The sequence below is a fragment of the Anoplolepis gracilipes genome, chromosome 2, assembly GCF_047496725.1.
Source record: "Anoplolepis gracilipes chromosome 2, ASM4749672v1, whole genome shotgun sequence".
NCBI lineage: Eukaryota > Metazoa > Arthropoda > Insecta > Hymenoptera > Formicidae > Anoplolepis > Anoplolepis gracilipes.
Window position 1 is genome coordinate 19898083 of NC_132971.1, and position 17664 is coordinate 19915746.

The window sequence follows — 17664 nt, forward strand, 5'->3', positions numbered from 1 at the left end:
AATTACCCGCGTACCCGCGGCGGCCTCTTTCTGCCTCCAAGTAAATATAGCGGCCCTGGATGGCGGTCGCACGCCGGTGGCGCGTGAGAGTGAGAGGGGTGAATGCGGAGGTGTAGTAGGATGGTCGTCGAACGGTATCCTATCCCTGGCCAACGGCGAGGGGTAGCTTCCACGCGAGCGTTTCCAGCGGCGGGTAGTAAAGCGGGCGCAAATGCTAATGAGCGTCGGTTTGAGGGGTGGAATGCGCCAGCCTTCCGGAAGGAGACGAGGGATTACGGATCCGAATCCGTGGCTTAGGAAGGGATGACGAGAAACCGACGAGAAGCAAACGCGGGGCGTTTCCATCCCGCCCATCCGGGCGCGGATTGGCTGGCGGCCGAATGGCGTCCTGGGCGACGCGTGGCGTCGCGACGCCGACGTCGCAATGTGCCTCCCGTCGACGTGTCCCTCGGCGACGGTTCTCTCTCGCGACGGCGAGCGGCGGCGAGTGCCGTCGGTACCGAGGCGCGACGTCGCGCGCGAGAGTCGCCCCGATAACCGTGAGGATGGAGCAGCTTGCCCAGTTCGTCTCCAAGAGCTTCGACAACGCGGCGGCTGCGGCGGCGGCGAGCATCGAGGCCGCCGCCGCTGGCTGCAGGTCGGCCGCCGGTGCCGGCAGCAGGATAACGCTCAGTGTCGCGCATCTTATCGGCGATCCCGCTGTGGACGACGATGATCGACGTACGTGCGATAATTTTTTTTTTTTACATTGTGATGTTTATGTGGATTTTGATCAGAAATTATTGTCTCGTCGAAGTCAAATCGATCGACAGTGCGCGCATTCCTTTCTATAAGATTTTCCCCAGTTATGTTTTTATAGATCATGATCTCTTGATATACAGATCTGATACCATATACATATGTATAAGATGGAAAGGAAATTTGTTACGCGAGTCAGAGATCGATTCGTATGTGTCTGTGCGACTTTGTCAGTGAGTAATATCAGCAAAACAAAATGGAGAGTATATACATATTAATTTAGAAAATTCATTCAAAAAGGATCAATTATGGAAGTTATATAAAATTATATCCTTGTGTCTTAAACAATATTCATACATATTGCCTCATGATTATTTAGATTTTTCAATCACGTTGATACGTGAATTAAAAAAAATTATTATTTATATTAGGGATATTAAAAATATCGGAAAAAATTGATAGTTTATACATATATATATATAACTATAAATATTTTCCAGTATTTTTAATATCCTTAATGTAAATAATTAATTTCTTTTAATTCATGTATCAACCTGATTAAAAAATCTAAATAATTATGATTAAATCTGATTCTAAATAATTATTATTATAATAATTTGCGTTTTTCTTTTAGTTTAATCATTATTATTTTTTACACAAATCGAATTTTATTATAATCTCTTTATATGATGCTGTTCATTGTCATATTATATTATTATATTCTTTTATGTGTTTTATATATGTAGGTACATATATTCTTTTAGTTCTTCAGAAAAGATTCATCTTAGATCATAATAGATACCGTCAATTTTTAATTCATACTTTCTTTTATTACAACACTATCTTTTTTGTCATTGTATATTATTATTAAACTAATAGAAATTATACTTGCCTCGAGTTGTCGTTGCTTTGAAAACTGCAATTCACTTACGAATCGATTTAATCGTCGACGTGATCCTCATCACGATCAAGATGGTCCCAGGCCAATACAAGCAAAACTTGTTTAGATGAAAGCGCACAGGAGGCAGCCGGTGTCGAGACGAGCGGAAGTATCGAGGAGCCGCCGTCGCCGGAAGGCCGATTGCAACCGGAGGATCTCTCCGTCGCGGCAAAAATCAAGGACATCCGAGATACCGCGGAGAGCCTACCGCCTCTGAAGACTCCCGAGCTGAAGCTGTCGGTCCGCAAACTTCTTGGATGCACCCCCTCACCTCCGCCCATATCAAGGGATCGATCGCCCAGTCCGGAGAACTGCGTTGAATTGAAAAGTCAAAGCTCGAGTGACAGCAAAACGATTGTACCTTCCAACGACCAGGCCAAAGTATCCTCGCAAGTTACAAGGTCGAGCGGTCAAGAGGACTCTACCAAAGGTAAGTAACGGTGAAGAAATAATCTTCTATCATTAATCATTACGTCGTAGAAAGTATATTTATTTTTTCAAGTGTGACATTAAAAAGTTTTGATGGTATTATACTATTTTTGTTAATATCATATCATCAAAATTTCTTATAGTACTTACAGGATGTATATTCTTGGAAAAACATGAAAAATCTGGAGTTTTTCAGGAATTTTTTTTGTGTCTGGAGAATTCTTATGGGAATTTTATTCTCAGGGACTCAGAAAAATTCTTTCTTTAATATTTTGCTCTTATACTGTAAATTATACATATATTTAGTGTTTGAACAAAATATTGAATACGCAATATTCTTTACTTCAATTTTTTGTGATAAAAAATGAAAATGTTATATATATATATATATATATATATAAATTAAAAATTTTTATTTTAACGAAAACTATTCAGTTTTTTTTAATACCACTTGTAAATCTATAACATGAAACTTAAATGGCTTTGTATTTTTCTTTCATATGAGTGAAAAGCATTAGAAAATGTGTATAATAAGAAAATTTATTTTAAAAAATTAAGCCAAAAAAAATTTTTTAATATTTTTACCTGGAATTTTGAATAAAAATACCTGGAAGGTAAAACATTTTTTTACAAGATGTGAGTAGACATCCCATAGTATCACGCTTGAAAATATTAAATTAAAGTAATTGTTATTTTATGGAATTCGTGATTAATTATCGACTATTTTTCCTCGAAAAAATTATAATGACGCGTATAATACTTGTTAAGTTATAAATTAATATTATTAAATAATTAAATTATAAGTAAACTTACAAACTAAGGTAAAATGGGAATTAAAAAGGAATGGAATTTCGAAGAATGTCTGTTGAATTCAACATTACATGAAAAGTTATAAAATTATTGAAGGATAAATAATTAAATAGTCGGACGTAATACGAAAATGCAAATGTATTTATATAAATTGCATATATAATTTACATTTGCATAAAATTATGTATATGACAAACGTAGAAAATAATCTCTATCCGCTGTTTCCAAACTCAAAATCTCTCCTAGACTCTTATCGCGTTTCATATCCTGCCCTAGCTCAATGTATATAACGGTGTCAGCTTTGATTTCGGCAGATCGACATCCTTTAGGATTAGCCCGTTTGCGATTGCCGCGCGAACGAGTGCAGGAACGAGAAGGTCAGGTCAGGAAACTCCCTCCTCTTCGGCGGCGGCATCGAAGTCGCGGCAGGTCGGAGGGGTCCGATCTTCGTTTATAATTCAGACCGTCATCCAATAAAGCTCACAAGTGATTCGGAATAGCTGACCGTTCGCAACGTAATGATCGGCGACCCGATCGGCGATTTCGCTCACGAGCCGAGTCATCTTCGATAAAACGCTCGTCCGACCGAGCAGCACTGAAAGATGAAATTACGTCGAGTCCCTCTCGCCGGTCTCCCTCGAATACAAAGCATTTCTAACGGCAATATAAAAGACACTCGTAGAAATTAGTTCGCATAAGAATTATTTTAGACATATTATCATTTGGAATGTTAAAACATTGTTTTAAAAAATGTAAAGTCTAAACAGAGTGCCTACTACTTGGAAAATCTAGAATTCTCTGGGACTTTTGTACCTGAAAAAAATCAAAGAATTTTATTGAGACTTCGAGAATTTTTTTTAAATTCTCTCTCTGATAATTTGCTGTTTTATTACAAGCGAATTGATAAGTTCTAAATTATATATTTAAAATTATTATAAATATATAAATATATATAATTTTTAAATATATTTTCAAATATATGAAAAATGAAAATGATTCAGTTTTTTTTTTCAATACATGTGCAATATTAGCGCTTGAAACTTAAATAAACTTGAATAAAAAAATATTTGAAAAAACGCAAACAAAAAATTTTATTTTATTGTTAGAGAAAAAGTTGTACCAAAAAGTTTTAAAATATTTTGGAATTTTAAATGAAAATACAGAAGATCAACAAATTTGTTTACAAAATTTCAATAGACACCCTGCTAAATAACCATTCTTTATCATTTTTTCCAAGATGGTAAAAATTTGCCACACTTATGTGTCTCGCTTGAAAATTCAAACATCAAACTGTTATAATATTAACATTTCTGACACATCATTTTCATTAAGTCTTTATAATACATCCCTTAATAAGAGGGATTAAAAACCTTTTCCATCTGTCTGATAAATCCGATTATCTTGTCCTAAAAAAAAAAAAAAAATATAATGTTATTCTATTCTATCTGAATACAAATTTATTAAAGTCTAAAAATTAAGTCTACACTCAAGAGATCGGTCAGTCACTATGTGGGGTAATCAGCTTATACCTGGTGTGCAATGAAACCGCGGGCAACGATTGAAACAGGAAACGAACGAAGCGGAGAATGAGATCGAAGCGACGGCGATCGTGTTATAAAAAGCGTGCTGCGTTGAAGTAACGCCACGCACACTTCCTCGTGCGATAACTCCGGATGTCGGCGCACGGCGCCATGAATTTATGGTTTAATATGCGGCCCGCCGCGTTAGTTGTGTACGCCCCCTAAACGGAGGCGGGAGGGAGTAACGGCTGCTGCTGCAGCAGCAACTCGCCCATCTCTCGAGGGCCCATAACTTTTTCCGATTAAGCGCAAATCAAAAAGCAATCTGCCCGGCTCGGCCGCGAAAGTAAAATCGTAAATATCCAGGAGAAGCTTCTCTCCGGCTCTGGAGGACTTTCGGTATATCGAAAAGAGCGTGAAGTAATAGATATTAATGCCCGCCTTGCCTTCTCATTGCCTGTCCGTGGAAAAATGGATACAAGATTATATATATGATTTTACGTAAGTCCGTTTTTTCTCGGATTGTTTGTATATAATATTTGACAAGAAGAAAAAACGCTTTGCGTTAATTATTGTCAAATATTATACACAGATACGGTGCGAACCGCAATAATTACATTGTGGTCGTTTTATAAGAACATTTCAACATTTCTTATAACATTAATTATGTTTTACAACTTGAAAAGAGTTGGCAAGAATTAAGGCTGACGTATCAATCAAGTGTGATCCAATAAAAAAGAGAGTAGAGACTGGTCGTGTCTGACTATATATTTGCTCGATTCCCTGACACAAGAGTGCACATTTCTGTTTCGCAAAGTTACGAGAATTCTAATACTGGGTAATGATAAGGAAACATATTACTTGAGATACAATCTCGGTCTCTTTTTTTTGCTTATCTGCTAATACTGAGCGTTTCAATTAATATCAATTTACCAAGATTAATGAAAAATGGCTTGATAAATGTCTCTTTACATAAACAGAAAGAAAGAATATTCTTACTTTGACAATATCTTTAATTTCAAAATGTAAATCTTGAAATGAGATTATATTACGTTAAATTAAGAAAATTTGCTTGGGTGAAGACATTTTACATAGTTCAACCAAAAAAAATATATTCTTATTTAAGAATAATTTTCTTGAATGGAGAGGAAAAAATGTTGGAGAGAAAGTAACACATGTTCAAATCGAAGATTATAATTCTTTTAGAGTTAAAATAATTATTTTATTCTCGAAATGAATTTTATTCTCGAATTGTAGTATTGAAATAAGATGATAATATTGTTAAAACTTAAAATTTTTAAATTCTTCTAAAAAGATTATAAATTGTTGCGTATATATGAAATAATGAACGCGTTCATATCAGTATATAAGTTTTGATTTATCACTTACTTTTTTTCTGTCTATATACATTATTACGGAGCTTGCAGTTTTCTGAAACGGAGCACTTCCAACGATGTGATACTCGAAAACACATTTTGGTCCCTCCCAATAATTAGAATAATTACATTGTGATCGTTTCATAAGAACATTTCAACATTTGTTATAACATTAATTATTTTTTACAATTTAAAAAGAGTTGGCAAGAATTTAGACTGACGTATCAATCAAGTGTGATCCAATAAAAAAGAGAGTAGAGACTGGTCGTGTCTGACTATATATTTGCTCGATTCCCTGACACAAGAGTGCACATTTCCGTTTCGCAAAATTACGAGAATTCTAATACTGGGTAATGATAAGGAAACATATTACTTGAGATACAATCTCGGTCTCTCTTTTTTGCTTATCTGCTAATACTGAGCGTTTCAATTAATATCAATTTGCCAAGATTAATGGAAAACTGCTTCAAAAATGTCTCTTTACATACATACATTATTACGGAGCTTGCAGTTTTCTGAAACGGAGCACTTCCAACGATGTGATACTCCAAAACACATTTTGCGCCCCTCCCGACGATTTAGCGCCGGCGTTCGCGCCCATCGGTCTTCAGTCGCGCGTGTTTTTCCGCGATTGCCGTAAGTGTTGGTGCTTGACCGCCGGTCAAAGGCTCGCACGCTCTCGTACGTATATTTATGGCAGTTGGGGCGCGAGTTTCCTGAAGTATGATAGCGGAGGGTGCGCGGCCGCTACTTTAGGAAAAATGAGAGAGCTCCCCTTTCGCGTATTTATGTTCTTTTGCGATATAAAAATATACATAATCTATATGCGCGTATGTAGCTTTAAAAAATATATATTTACATAAGCTTAAAACTGCTGTCGGGCGAAAATATTAAGACGCAAAGCGCTCGTTTCAAAACAATACTTAATATAATTTATAATTTTGACTAAATGTTTAAATTATGATAATTAAATTTAAATTAATTAGAGAATTAAAAAGAAAAGAATTAACTAAATATTATATAAATAAAAGGAAGTTAATAAAAATAAAATAAATAATAAAAATAATTAAATATTAAATTAAAAATTAAATATTGTACTAAAAAAATTAACAATAATTAAATATTAAATTAAAAACATATATAATATAATTTGCAAATGTCGAGGGATTCTATGATTCTATGATGACTGAGATTTGGAAAGAATTATGCGACAGCGATTAAAGGGCTCGAAGGGTACAACCGGCACGCGGGCCACTTTGCTTCATTAAGCGATAAGTGATTGCAGATCTAAAAGTCTCCCTCCTGCTTCTTGCGTATTCATGGGACCATGCGCCATATGCAACGACTACGGTACTTGGGATACGACGACGCTTTTATACGTCTAATGGCCGCGGTATCTCGGCTCGTTTTGGAGGGAGAAAAATAGTATAGCCAAGGTGGTGGCCGGTCCGAGGGTGGCTTAACTGGATCAGGCCAAGAGGGCAGCGCTCTTAGTAATCGAATTAGTGACCCCTCGCGTCCGAGTGTGATTGCTTTGGGTTTTCCAGCGGGGTTCGATGCTATCTGTCTCTCTCTTCACCGTAGAATCTCTCTCGCTGTCTCGATCTCCACCAAGTATCGGTTATAACGTTCGGCAGCTACGATTTTGCACCTCGGATCGAAATATTCGAGATACACTCGAATGGTATAGATAAAGGGATTTAGGAAAATGTGTTATTTCGGATTTGAAAAACCGTAGAATAAAAAAAATGTTAATTGCCAAAGTTGACATATGTATACCTATTATACTTGTTTTATCGTGATAATTGTCAATTCTTTTTCGCATTCCATTTTAATAGAATCTTTTTCTGGCTACTTAAAAATTTGAAGTATAAATTTTAAATCATATGTGGCTAAAATTCTGAAATTTTCGCCTAATATGTATTTTTGTTTTAAAATCTCAGCATATAAAATACCATAAAAATTATTACAATTATTACGTATGATATTATAATTAAATAAATATAATTAATAATATAATTAAATAAAAACAATTTAATATATAACAATTATTATTATTATTATCTTTGTTATTTGTGATATATACATATAATAGTTTTTTCACACTTATCAGAAGGTAACATTTTAGAAAATGACGAAAGCGTGAAGAATTAAAGCGGGGATTCTGACGATGCTGATTTTCTCCCTCGCGGGAATAAACGACTGACACATTCGAGTTAATGACTGCGACAAGGCGCGTATGTGTTGCTCCCCGTGGGTTTATGCTAACGCGGGCGCGGGTGAGGGACGTCGAAAACCGCGCGAGTTATTTTGGAGCAGAAGGGGGAAGGGGGGTAGGAAAGGGAAGTGGTTTTAAACCGCTGTACATATGGATGCGGGCTGCGCGTCCTACCCTGCCTCGGGGCTCAGATTGGATTACGCGGATACGCGTTAATTGATTAAAACGGGGCCGCGTACGCAATGCCGCATGGCGATCGCGCCGGCGCGTAAACGCGTATTAGACTGCGTAAAACTGTTGAGTCCTTCCGTTTTTTTCGGATAAATCGTTCCGTTCTTGTAAATGATCGGACAGTAACGAAAAGCCATATCGCAAGATTCTGTATTCTGTGAAAGACATAATTTATAGAGACAATCCCTGCTCGTTTATGTCTTCTCTTTCATTTATTCTTTTTTTAATAAGTAAAAAATATAAATATACAATGATTTAAAAAATTTTTAATATTCTCAATATATTGTAAAAATGATTAATATTGCGAAGGAAAATAGCGTAATTTGTTTATTTCAGATTCTACAATGATTTACAGACCATTATTTAATCCTTTGTTGCATTAATTTTCTGTCATTAATAATTTGAGCTCTTGCACAGAAAAAAAGTAAGGGTCAAGTCAAAACTTATATACTCATATGAACGGATACATTGTTTCATATATACGTAACAATTTATAATCTTCTTAGAAGAGATTTAAAAATATTAAATTTCAACAATATTATAATCTTATTTCAATACTACAATTGTCATTTCAAGAATAAAATAATTATTTTAACTCTAAAAAAATGATAATCTTCGATTTGAACATGTGTTATTTTCTGTCCAACATTTTTTCCTCTCCATTCAAGAAAATTATTCTTAAATAAGAATATATTTTTTTTGATTGAACTATGTAAAATGTCTTCATCCAAGCAAATTTTCTTAATTTAACGCAATATAATAATCTCATTTCAAGATTTACATTTTGAAACTAAAAGATATTGTCAAAGTAAGAATATTCATTTTTTTCTGTGTGAAAATTTTGTAAAAAATCTTGTAAAAAATACGAGAGACATTCGGACTGACCAAAAAAATAGGATAACTATCTTGAAAGAAGGATGAGAGGATGGCGACGCGCGAAAAACTTTCTTGGCTTCTCGTATTAGAGCGGCCACAAGCATCGCCGCGAGTTAGAAAGACGCTCACGGATAATTAACGGCCATACGATTTAATTAATGGTCGCTTAATGTAAAGTAACTACGGTACTACGGCTCTTCGAGGTGTTGCCTACGTAAAAGAGGCGAGGAAGCCCGGAGAAGGGAGAGGAAGAGGGCGAGAGGTGGATTAAGTGTCTCGCGTAAGAGCCCTTGACGAAGGGGATGTGATTTATATAATTTAGCAAAGTGGTGAGCTACGCAGTCTTATACCGGGTCGTTAGTCATCCCCACCCCCATCCGCTAGACGAAGGGGGAGGGGGGAGAAACTCGTACTCTCACCTTAATCACCCTCCACCTCCGCCTTTCTGCATCTGTCCGTTGGAATCTTCGAGGATGCTCTCGATACGATGGCACATGCGGGTTTAACTGCTCTCACGCATATAAACATTTTAGTCACTGTATATATGAATATAAAAATCAGCTTACACTCGTACTTGTCTCTCCAGTTGATGTTGGTGAGAAAAATAACTTTCGCGCGCCGTTGCATCTCTCTTCGGCGAGATGTGCGGGATACGTTTGTCTAATGTCATCCAATTAGAGGCATTCCCGGCATCTCGATTTGAATAAGATTCTCATAAGGTGGCGAGATATATGTTGATGGCGCCCAGACTGGAAGAAATGGCCCGTGAACGACTTGGCGGAGATCAATTTGGTGGCACGTCGCTCTCCGCTCTGGTCGTTCGTCGCTCGCGCATTCGTCCCCGTGAATTAATCATCGCGCGACGAAAACCACCCCCTCCCCATTGTTTTCGCTTCGCGTTTTCGGCGATGACTCACGATACTCGGATTTCTGTCCTCGACAACGGAAGTCTCCGCTCCGACGAGTTCTCTTATTAATAATTCTATTATATTCTATGACATCATTTTTAATTATAATAAAATAAATAATAATAGATGGGATATTTACTGTTTTTTTTTTAGTTTTAATTTTATGCCAGATGTTTTTTCACGCTTGCTCGCTAATAGTTAATTTTATAGGATCCAATTGTCGGAACAACGGAAACGGCAACGGGAAGCAGAGGAGATCGCGAACAAACTTTACCATCGAACAGCTGGCCGAGCTCGAGAGACTCTTCGACGAGACTCACTACCCCGACGCGTTTATGAGAGAGGAGTTAAGTCAGCGACTTGGTCTCAGCGAGGCAAGGGTGCAGGTCTGGTTCCAGAATCGACGCGCCAAGTGCCGTAAACACGAGAGCCAGTTGCACAAAGGTAAAATAAGCTGATTGCAGACAGGAACTTTATTATTTTTATTCCTGTGAATGTAAATTAATCTATATTCCATTCTATATTTATAACTACACAAATATGTATTCCAATCAACGAACATGAAACAAATAACCGTAATTTTATGTGGTTTCGAAAAGTTAACAAGATGTCTAATTTATGGAAAAATGTAGAAAAATTTAAAATTCTTAAAGATTTTTTTTGTAATTTTTTCTGTAAAAATCAAATAATTTGTATGGAATTTTATTGAGATTAGGAAATTTTTTTCTCTTTTTAATCATTTTGCCATTATATTGTGAGCAGCTGCCAATCTACTAATAAGCCAAATTACGAATTATGTTTTTAAAATATATTGTAAATATATATTTTTCTCCATATATTATAATCTGTATATATATGTATATATATCTGTCTCTACATATTTGTAGGATATATTTTAACCACATAATTCACAATTTAGTAATTCTGTGTTTCTCTTCTATGAGTGAAAAGCATAAGAAAATGTATACATTAAAAAATCTTATTTTAAAAATTGCACCAAACAATCTATAAAATATTAGCTTTACACGGAATTTTGAATAAAAATATCTAAAAGAGCATAAGGACATTTTTTCACAAAATTTAAATAGACACTAATTAAAAATTAAATTAAATGAAAAAAATATCAATTTTATAAGTCTACGAATTCAAGCTTAGGATTGAATTGATTGAATGATCAATCGGCAGATTCAGAGATCAGATTCTCAAAATTGATATCTTCCCGCAGGCGTCGCCGGGAGTATGGTGCTGGCACCGCGTAGCCCGCCGACCACGTTGGAGCCGTGTCGGGTCGCGCCGTATTTGCCGGCGCTCAGGTTGCACCCGCCGCCGCCGATGCAGGGAACAGGTGCCGCGAGTGTCACGGTGGGCTCGGCTTTTGATCCGGCGGTGTTGCACTACGCGGCTGCGGGCGGTCTCTTCTGTCTGCCACCACCGCCGCCGCCACCCTCGGCGCCGTCGGCCGGTCATCCCCCTCATCCGTTGAGCCTGGCAGCATCGTTGGCCGCCGCGGCGGCCCGCTCGAAGAACAGCAGCATCGCGGACTTGAGGCTGAAGGCGAGGCGACACCAGGAGGCCTTAGGGCTCGACAGGCCCGCGTAAGGTACGCTACGTCTCCGGGATGGTACGTCTCGGACGAAGAGGACTCAACGGGGATGAAGAGGAGGTGTTCGCGACGGTAAGTATGCTATTCCGGAGAGGATTCATACATTCGTCGAGGTGTGATTTCGAAGCAACGACCTGGAAGTGAACTATAATCGCGGTGAGCTCAATTTCTGATGCTACAAAGAAGATGTATCTTGCGTTGAACGAATCGAGACGCTCGTTGTCATTGTTCGTTTATTAAGATCTCTACGCGGGCGAAGAGAAATCTGCGCATCTATTGTAAATTTTAATATAAATTATTCAGAAATTTCAATCGCATCTCTTTTATCCGTTTAATTTTCATCTAATTGAGTCCTAAAAAAATATGGCTGCAGTTGCAGTTGTCTATGCGGTTAAAATTTCACCTGTCATTATTATCACGTGCAGAAATTCGTCCGCCTGTAGAATATTAAAAAACGACACACGTGTATCCCTTCATCCGCGACGTGCCGAAGCGTCTGAGAAGTACAAAAAGGACACTCAACAGTGTGTATAAAATAAAAGACGCGACGGGAAACGTGTAACATAATGTATACAGGATCGGGAATCTCACTTTGTATCTCGAATTAACGCGCTCCGTGTCGTAGAACTGTGATGCAAAACCGCGATCGGAGGCTTAATCAGCGCCGACAACATTAAGAAGGCGACATTAGTGTATAGTTTATTGTCATCTATATTCTCGAATCATCAGCTCTCTCCTCGAATTAGCGAGCGGCAGTTCGGAGCCAAGATTAACGTATATGTGCTCACGTATGTGCGAGGGTATATTCGAGTCCCGAAAAGGATTTATCAGAATGACGTATATTTGTCAATGAAAGAAAAAGAAATCATATGTATATATATCCCCAGGTAGCAAGCACACGACATTTTCACGTCAAAATATGGTCAATTCGAACCAAATATGACGTAATGTAATGACGTTAAAAAGACGTGACTTTATGATCATTTTAGACCTATTAGTGACGTTTTAATGTGACATTTAATCATGAATTTTTTCCTCTAGCGTGAACTCGTAAAAAATGAAAAATTCATTCACAAACATTGAATTCGTTAATGAAGCTTTTCACTTTTCACGAGTTTACGCTAGAGGAAAAGATTCATGATCAATCGTCATGCTCAAGTCCCAGGTTATAGAGAAAATTCATGTTAGGGCCCTAAGGTATAGAGAATTGTGAATATCAAAATTATACACAAAATTGTTTTAATAATTTAAGATATTATAAAAAATTAAATGAGTTTTTAGTTAAAAAATAGTAATACTTAGGCGATTTATAATAATGACTTAAGAATCACGATGTTATGACAGTCTTTTACAACATCATTAAGACGTCACAAAAAAGACGTTTTAAATTAGACATTATTTGGTCACGTGACGTCATTGAACCAGAAATGAGCAGTTTTCGACGTTAAAATGACATGTGCTTGCTACCTGGGTCACTTTCAAGAGATACATTTTTGTCAACGAATGCGCCAAATTCTCAAGCAGGAAATTTACGAAACGACGCATCAAGATCGTTATATCAAGAGCAGATTTCGGTCGCATCTCGGTCTTGTCGCCGACGACATTAGTCGACGAAGGGAGAACCCCAAGACGCGCCAGGATCGCTGACCAACCGCGAGAGGGAATTATAGATCGCCGCATTCTGGCAGCGGCTTGCAAGACGTAACTCTCCCGTAGATGATTCACGGGTGGGTGGACGGACGACTTCTCGCATTCGTCGCCGGCGAAGCGAGCGAGGGACGGCGGGCATCGCCGTCGGGGCGCTAATGCAATAACGCGTGGCTACGCGGATAAATCAAGCCGGGTGAACCGCTCCGAGAGAGAGAGTAGCGCCGCGTAATCGCGTTACCCCGGGGTCGTCCCCGGGGCGCCGTTATTGTCTCCCCTCCCCCCTCCCCCCCACCCCACTCTCGCAAGCGAGGTGCACCAAAAAGCGCGCGTGTTCCTCGAGTCTCCGGTAATTCATCCAACCCATTTCCACGCAAATTGCGCTCGCTCGTGTCTTATTTTATAGCGCGATAATTTAACGTATCGTATTTTTAGCGCAAAATTAAGAGCTTTTATCGCGACATGTGTATTATACCCTGAATACGCAAATGCTGAGGTAAATATTTTATAATTATCTCATATACGCATATGCGCAATCGAAGATATGTGCGTTTACCGTATTTGAAATACGTTTCATTGTGAAAAATTATTGCGATATGAAATCTCTTCCGGTGCATGTTCGCGGATAAATCAGACATGCACCTCGTGGGAGAGAGTACGTATAATTGCGTTAACACGGATTTATTCCGACCATCCCCGGGGCATCGTTATCGTCGTCCCATCCGCGTGCCTCGATAGGTCGAAGCAACGTCGCGTGATCGTGATTTGATTAGCGACTTTAATTAAAAAGAATGCCGGCGCACAACGACTGCTTTAACGTATATATATGTTCCATACGACCCAAGCTTTTTATAGCCGTCGTGCGTAAAAAAGAAAAGTCTATAATTCGGTCGTTTTATGGCCGCAGGTTCTATTTTTTTCTGCAAGAGTGACTTACGTCAACTTTGCGTAAATTGGTATTAAATTTTTCTAAAGTTCAGTATAAAGTTTTCTAAAATATGAAAAAGATAGAAAAAAATTAAAATTAATTAAATTAAAATAATATTTGTTAATTATTTGTTTTACACAAAACTAAAATTAAATGCATTAAAATTTAATACATTTAGAGACACCCAGGGAGTATTGAAAAGAAATCGATTTCACGTTGTAAATTACCTCACCGCTAAAGCGATAAGTTAACCAAAGTGATTTGTTTATGCAAAAACACCGACGACGAATCGACTAATCGATAGAAGCGTCGATTCAGTCACCACCCATGTAATCAATTTAGCGATTTCCACCAAATTTCGTCAATCTATTACTCTGTCCCGAGAGAGTAATAGAGACGAAATGAAGTTTTTTTCCTCTCTTCAGTCATAAAGAATTATTGAAAATTTTTGCGAAAAAGATATATCTACATAACATTGAAAATGACATCAAGATACAAAGATTACTTAAAAATTTTAATTATTATAGATACTTTCTATTAGAATGGATGTACAATTTTTTGACAATTTTCCTTTATATATTATATTATATTTCAATCTTACAAAACAAATATAAAGACACTTCTATTCGAGTTATTAAATTCTTATCGACGATTATGAACAATTAATAGCAATTCGGACAAACGAAAATGGAATCAACAGTAATTTAATCGTAACAGTAAAAATAATGAAGCTCCACCTCATCCACGAGCAGCAGGAAGGAATAATAATAAAGGCGCAAGGCCAGGGCCAAGGGCCCTATTCGCCCTTTTCAACCCCGCGACGATTTCAGAAATAAAATAAAACCCTCTCGTGTCCCGGGATAATTCGGAGGGCGCTGAGGGAAGCACCTTTCTCTCTCTTTCTTTTCTCTCCTCCCTTCTTCGCTCATTTTAATCCGAGTTTTAAGAAGTTTTTCCTATTGCTCGTAAATTGGCCGTCGTTTGTCTGGCTGGGGTCACGTGGGGCCAGCAAGGGGTGGAAACCACCCCCGGGATATTCTCCCCCACTACAACGAAATCCTGTTGTTCGTACATTGCGCATTCGTGGTGCGCGAGTGAGAGAAGGGCGGAAGGGGGTGGAAACTCGTAACTGCGATATAATGTCCCGCGAAAACCAGCTACCATCATCAATTACCTCCGCCCTCTCATCCTCTCAGAAGGGATGAAGCGGGGAATACATAATCGGGAATGCGCAAGGGAGGGGGGGGGAGGACGTGATTTCTCGAAAATGTTGCAGAATCAACGCAATGTTATTATATCAAAATATTATCAATACTGCATATATTAATTAATTACATGTATATAAATAATAATAATAAAGTGTTATCTCTCTGTGCAAAAGGATATAAAAGAAATACATTATTAAATTTTATATATATATATATATATATAATTAATTAATTAATTAAGTATATAAAAAATCAAGATAGAGCGTGGAAAATTTTTAATGTCTCTATTTAGAATAATACTTTCGGTACAACATCTAACAGACACCTTCTTTTCTTTAATAAATTATTCTACCTATTTGATTATATATTTATTTTGCATACGTATATTTATATATTTCCCCTGACGTGTTAAAGTTTCATCATACGTGACTCTAAGAGATTATCAGGTCGAAATTCAACACCCTAACAGCCTAGTCGGATCATCGGCGAAAAATTCGCGGCAACAGATCAATCCCGCAATTCCGGCGGCACGATCGTGGCGGAGGGGGAGGGGGAGGGGGGCTAAGGGGGGAGGGAGGAACGGATGGGGATGCTGTGCGAGATTTGGAAATAATTCAGCCTCGCGCACTGACTGGCGGGCCAAGGGGCCGCTTGCTTCGGGTCGCCGATCCTTCCGGCCTCCGCGTGCCTTAATCTAATCCAAGGATAATCTAAAATTCATGACACACATAACTGCCAGGCGATGATATATCTGGCGGGGGTGTAGAGGCAGCGCGTCTTCTCCGCGTTCCGCCCTTACCGGGTTCCTCTCTCCCCTCCCCCTCCCCCTCTCTTCTTGCTGGCTCACAGTTCGTCTCGGCGGGCAGCTCTAGCAGCAATCACTGGCATTATTATTTAATGCGACGCGCGTAGCGGAGCGTACACGTCGAGCAGCTACTCGTAAATCGCGATATCGTGTAGACCTACCGCTGGATACTGTTTATCTCGTGAGGAATTACCAACCCCGATCACCGCCAGTCGATCTCTCTTCTCTAAAACATCTTTAAGATATGTACATACGTTCGATGAAACAGATTGTAATCTCTGACCACGCATATCACAGGATGTACTTTGTTTTTTATTGCAATATTTTTATTTATGTTATTTATTTTACCAGGGTAAATCTTTTAATGTAAAAAATATAATATACATTGCGCACGCGTGTATGTATTTTTACTGAAAAATTATATTTTATTTTTAAAATTAATTATTAAAAAAAAAATTGTATTTCAAAAATGATAAAAATTTTTATTATTGCATAAGATTGTTTTTTTATTGATTTTATTATTATGATATAGCAAAATTTATATTCGAAAAAAATCTGCATAGGTCTAGAGTAATGGGGGAATCTATTTTCAATTTGTTATATTGAAAAAAAATTAAGACATTACTGTGCTTTCGGTCAGAACTTTTATTTAAAAGTTCTTTCACAATGGTCGTGCTACTACTCGTCGTAAAAAGATCTGAAACAGATTCCAATTGTCATTTCCAGTAACGTGTTTATTTTCTGCGAATCGGCTGAAAGCTTGATCCTAAACACAGTATCCGCGCCATTTACCCTAAGAACTTCTTCACCGTACCCATCGGATTAACCGAGAGTCGCTCGCACGAACATCCATGGTACATATGTCGTTTGAGCGTGGAAGCGGATAATCCAAGAATACAGCCCGCGCCTTTACGGCACAGGGTAAGATGCACGCAAATGGATCTGGGGTGGTCACGCGTCGACGATAAGAGGAATGATAAGAAAGAGAGAGAGAGAGAGAGAAAGAGAGAGAAAGTGGAGGAAACGAGGAGCTAAACGCAAGTTTCCGCCCCTCCAGGCAGATCCGATGCGAAATCAATTCGCGTAATAGTTTCGAAAGACTGTGGGAGGAGGGGGGGGGGTTAAATCGACTGGCGGTCGTAGGGGGTGAGTTAACTGAAGCGAGAGCTCGGATACGGGCCATTACCACACCTGTCCCTCAACTTCGACTTGGTGCGCGCGCATGAAAGAGAGAGAGAGAGAGAGAGAAAGAAAGAAAGAGAGGCGAGCTCGGAGCTCTAATGAAGAGAAGCAATCACTTAAGCCAGCCCGTTTATATACCCGGTGTGCTCCAGGACGATACAGTTTTATTTGCGCGCCGCCGATACGGCTTTTACGGTCCACTCGAGGGAGTGCTCGACGACGAACGAGATGCGAACGAACGGGAT

The 17664-nt window shown here is 38.4% G+C and overlaps 1 protein-coding gene across 2 annotated transcripts; it reads left to right on the forward strand.

Moving 5' to 3' along the window:
• Positions 1 to 545: 545 nt before the first annotated feature.
• On the forward strand, positions 546 to 15458 carry LOC140676489 (uncharacterized). Of its 2 annotated transcripts, none has more exons than XM_072911596.1 (4): positions 546 to 720; positions 1746 to 2108; positions 10245 to 10490; positions 11272 to 15458. In XM_072911596.1, the coding sequence occupies exons 1-4, from the start codon at positions 546 to 548 to the stop codon at positions 11643 to 11645; spliced, it is 1158 nt and encodes a 385-aa protein (XP_072767697.1). In that variant the 3' UTR covers positions 11646 to 15458. The 2 variants fall into 2 exon arrangements, with proteins under 2 accessions (XP_072767697.1, XP_072767698.1); XM_072911597.1 differs by having other exon boundaries at positions 10257 to 10490.
• The last annotated feature ends 2206 nt before the right edge of the window (positions 15459 to 17664 follow it).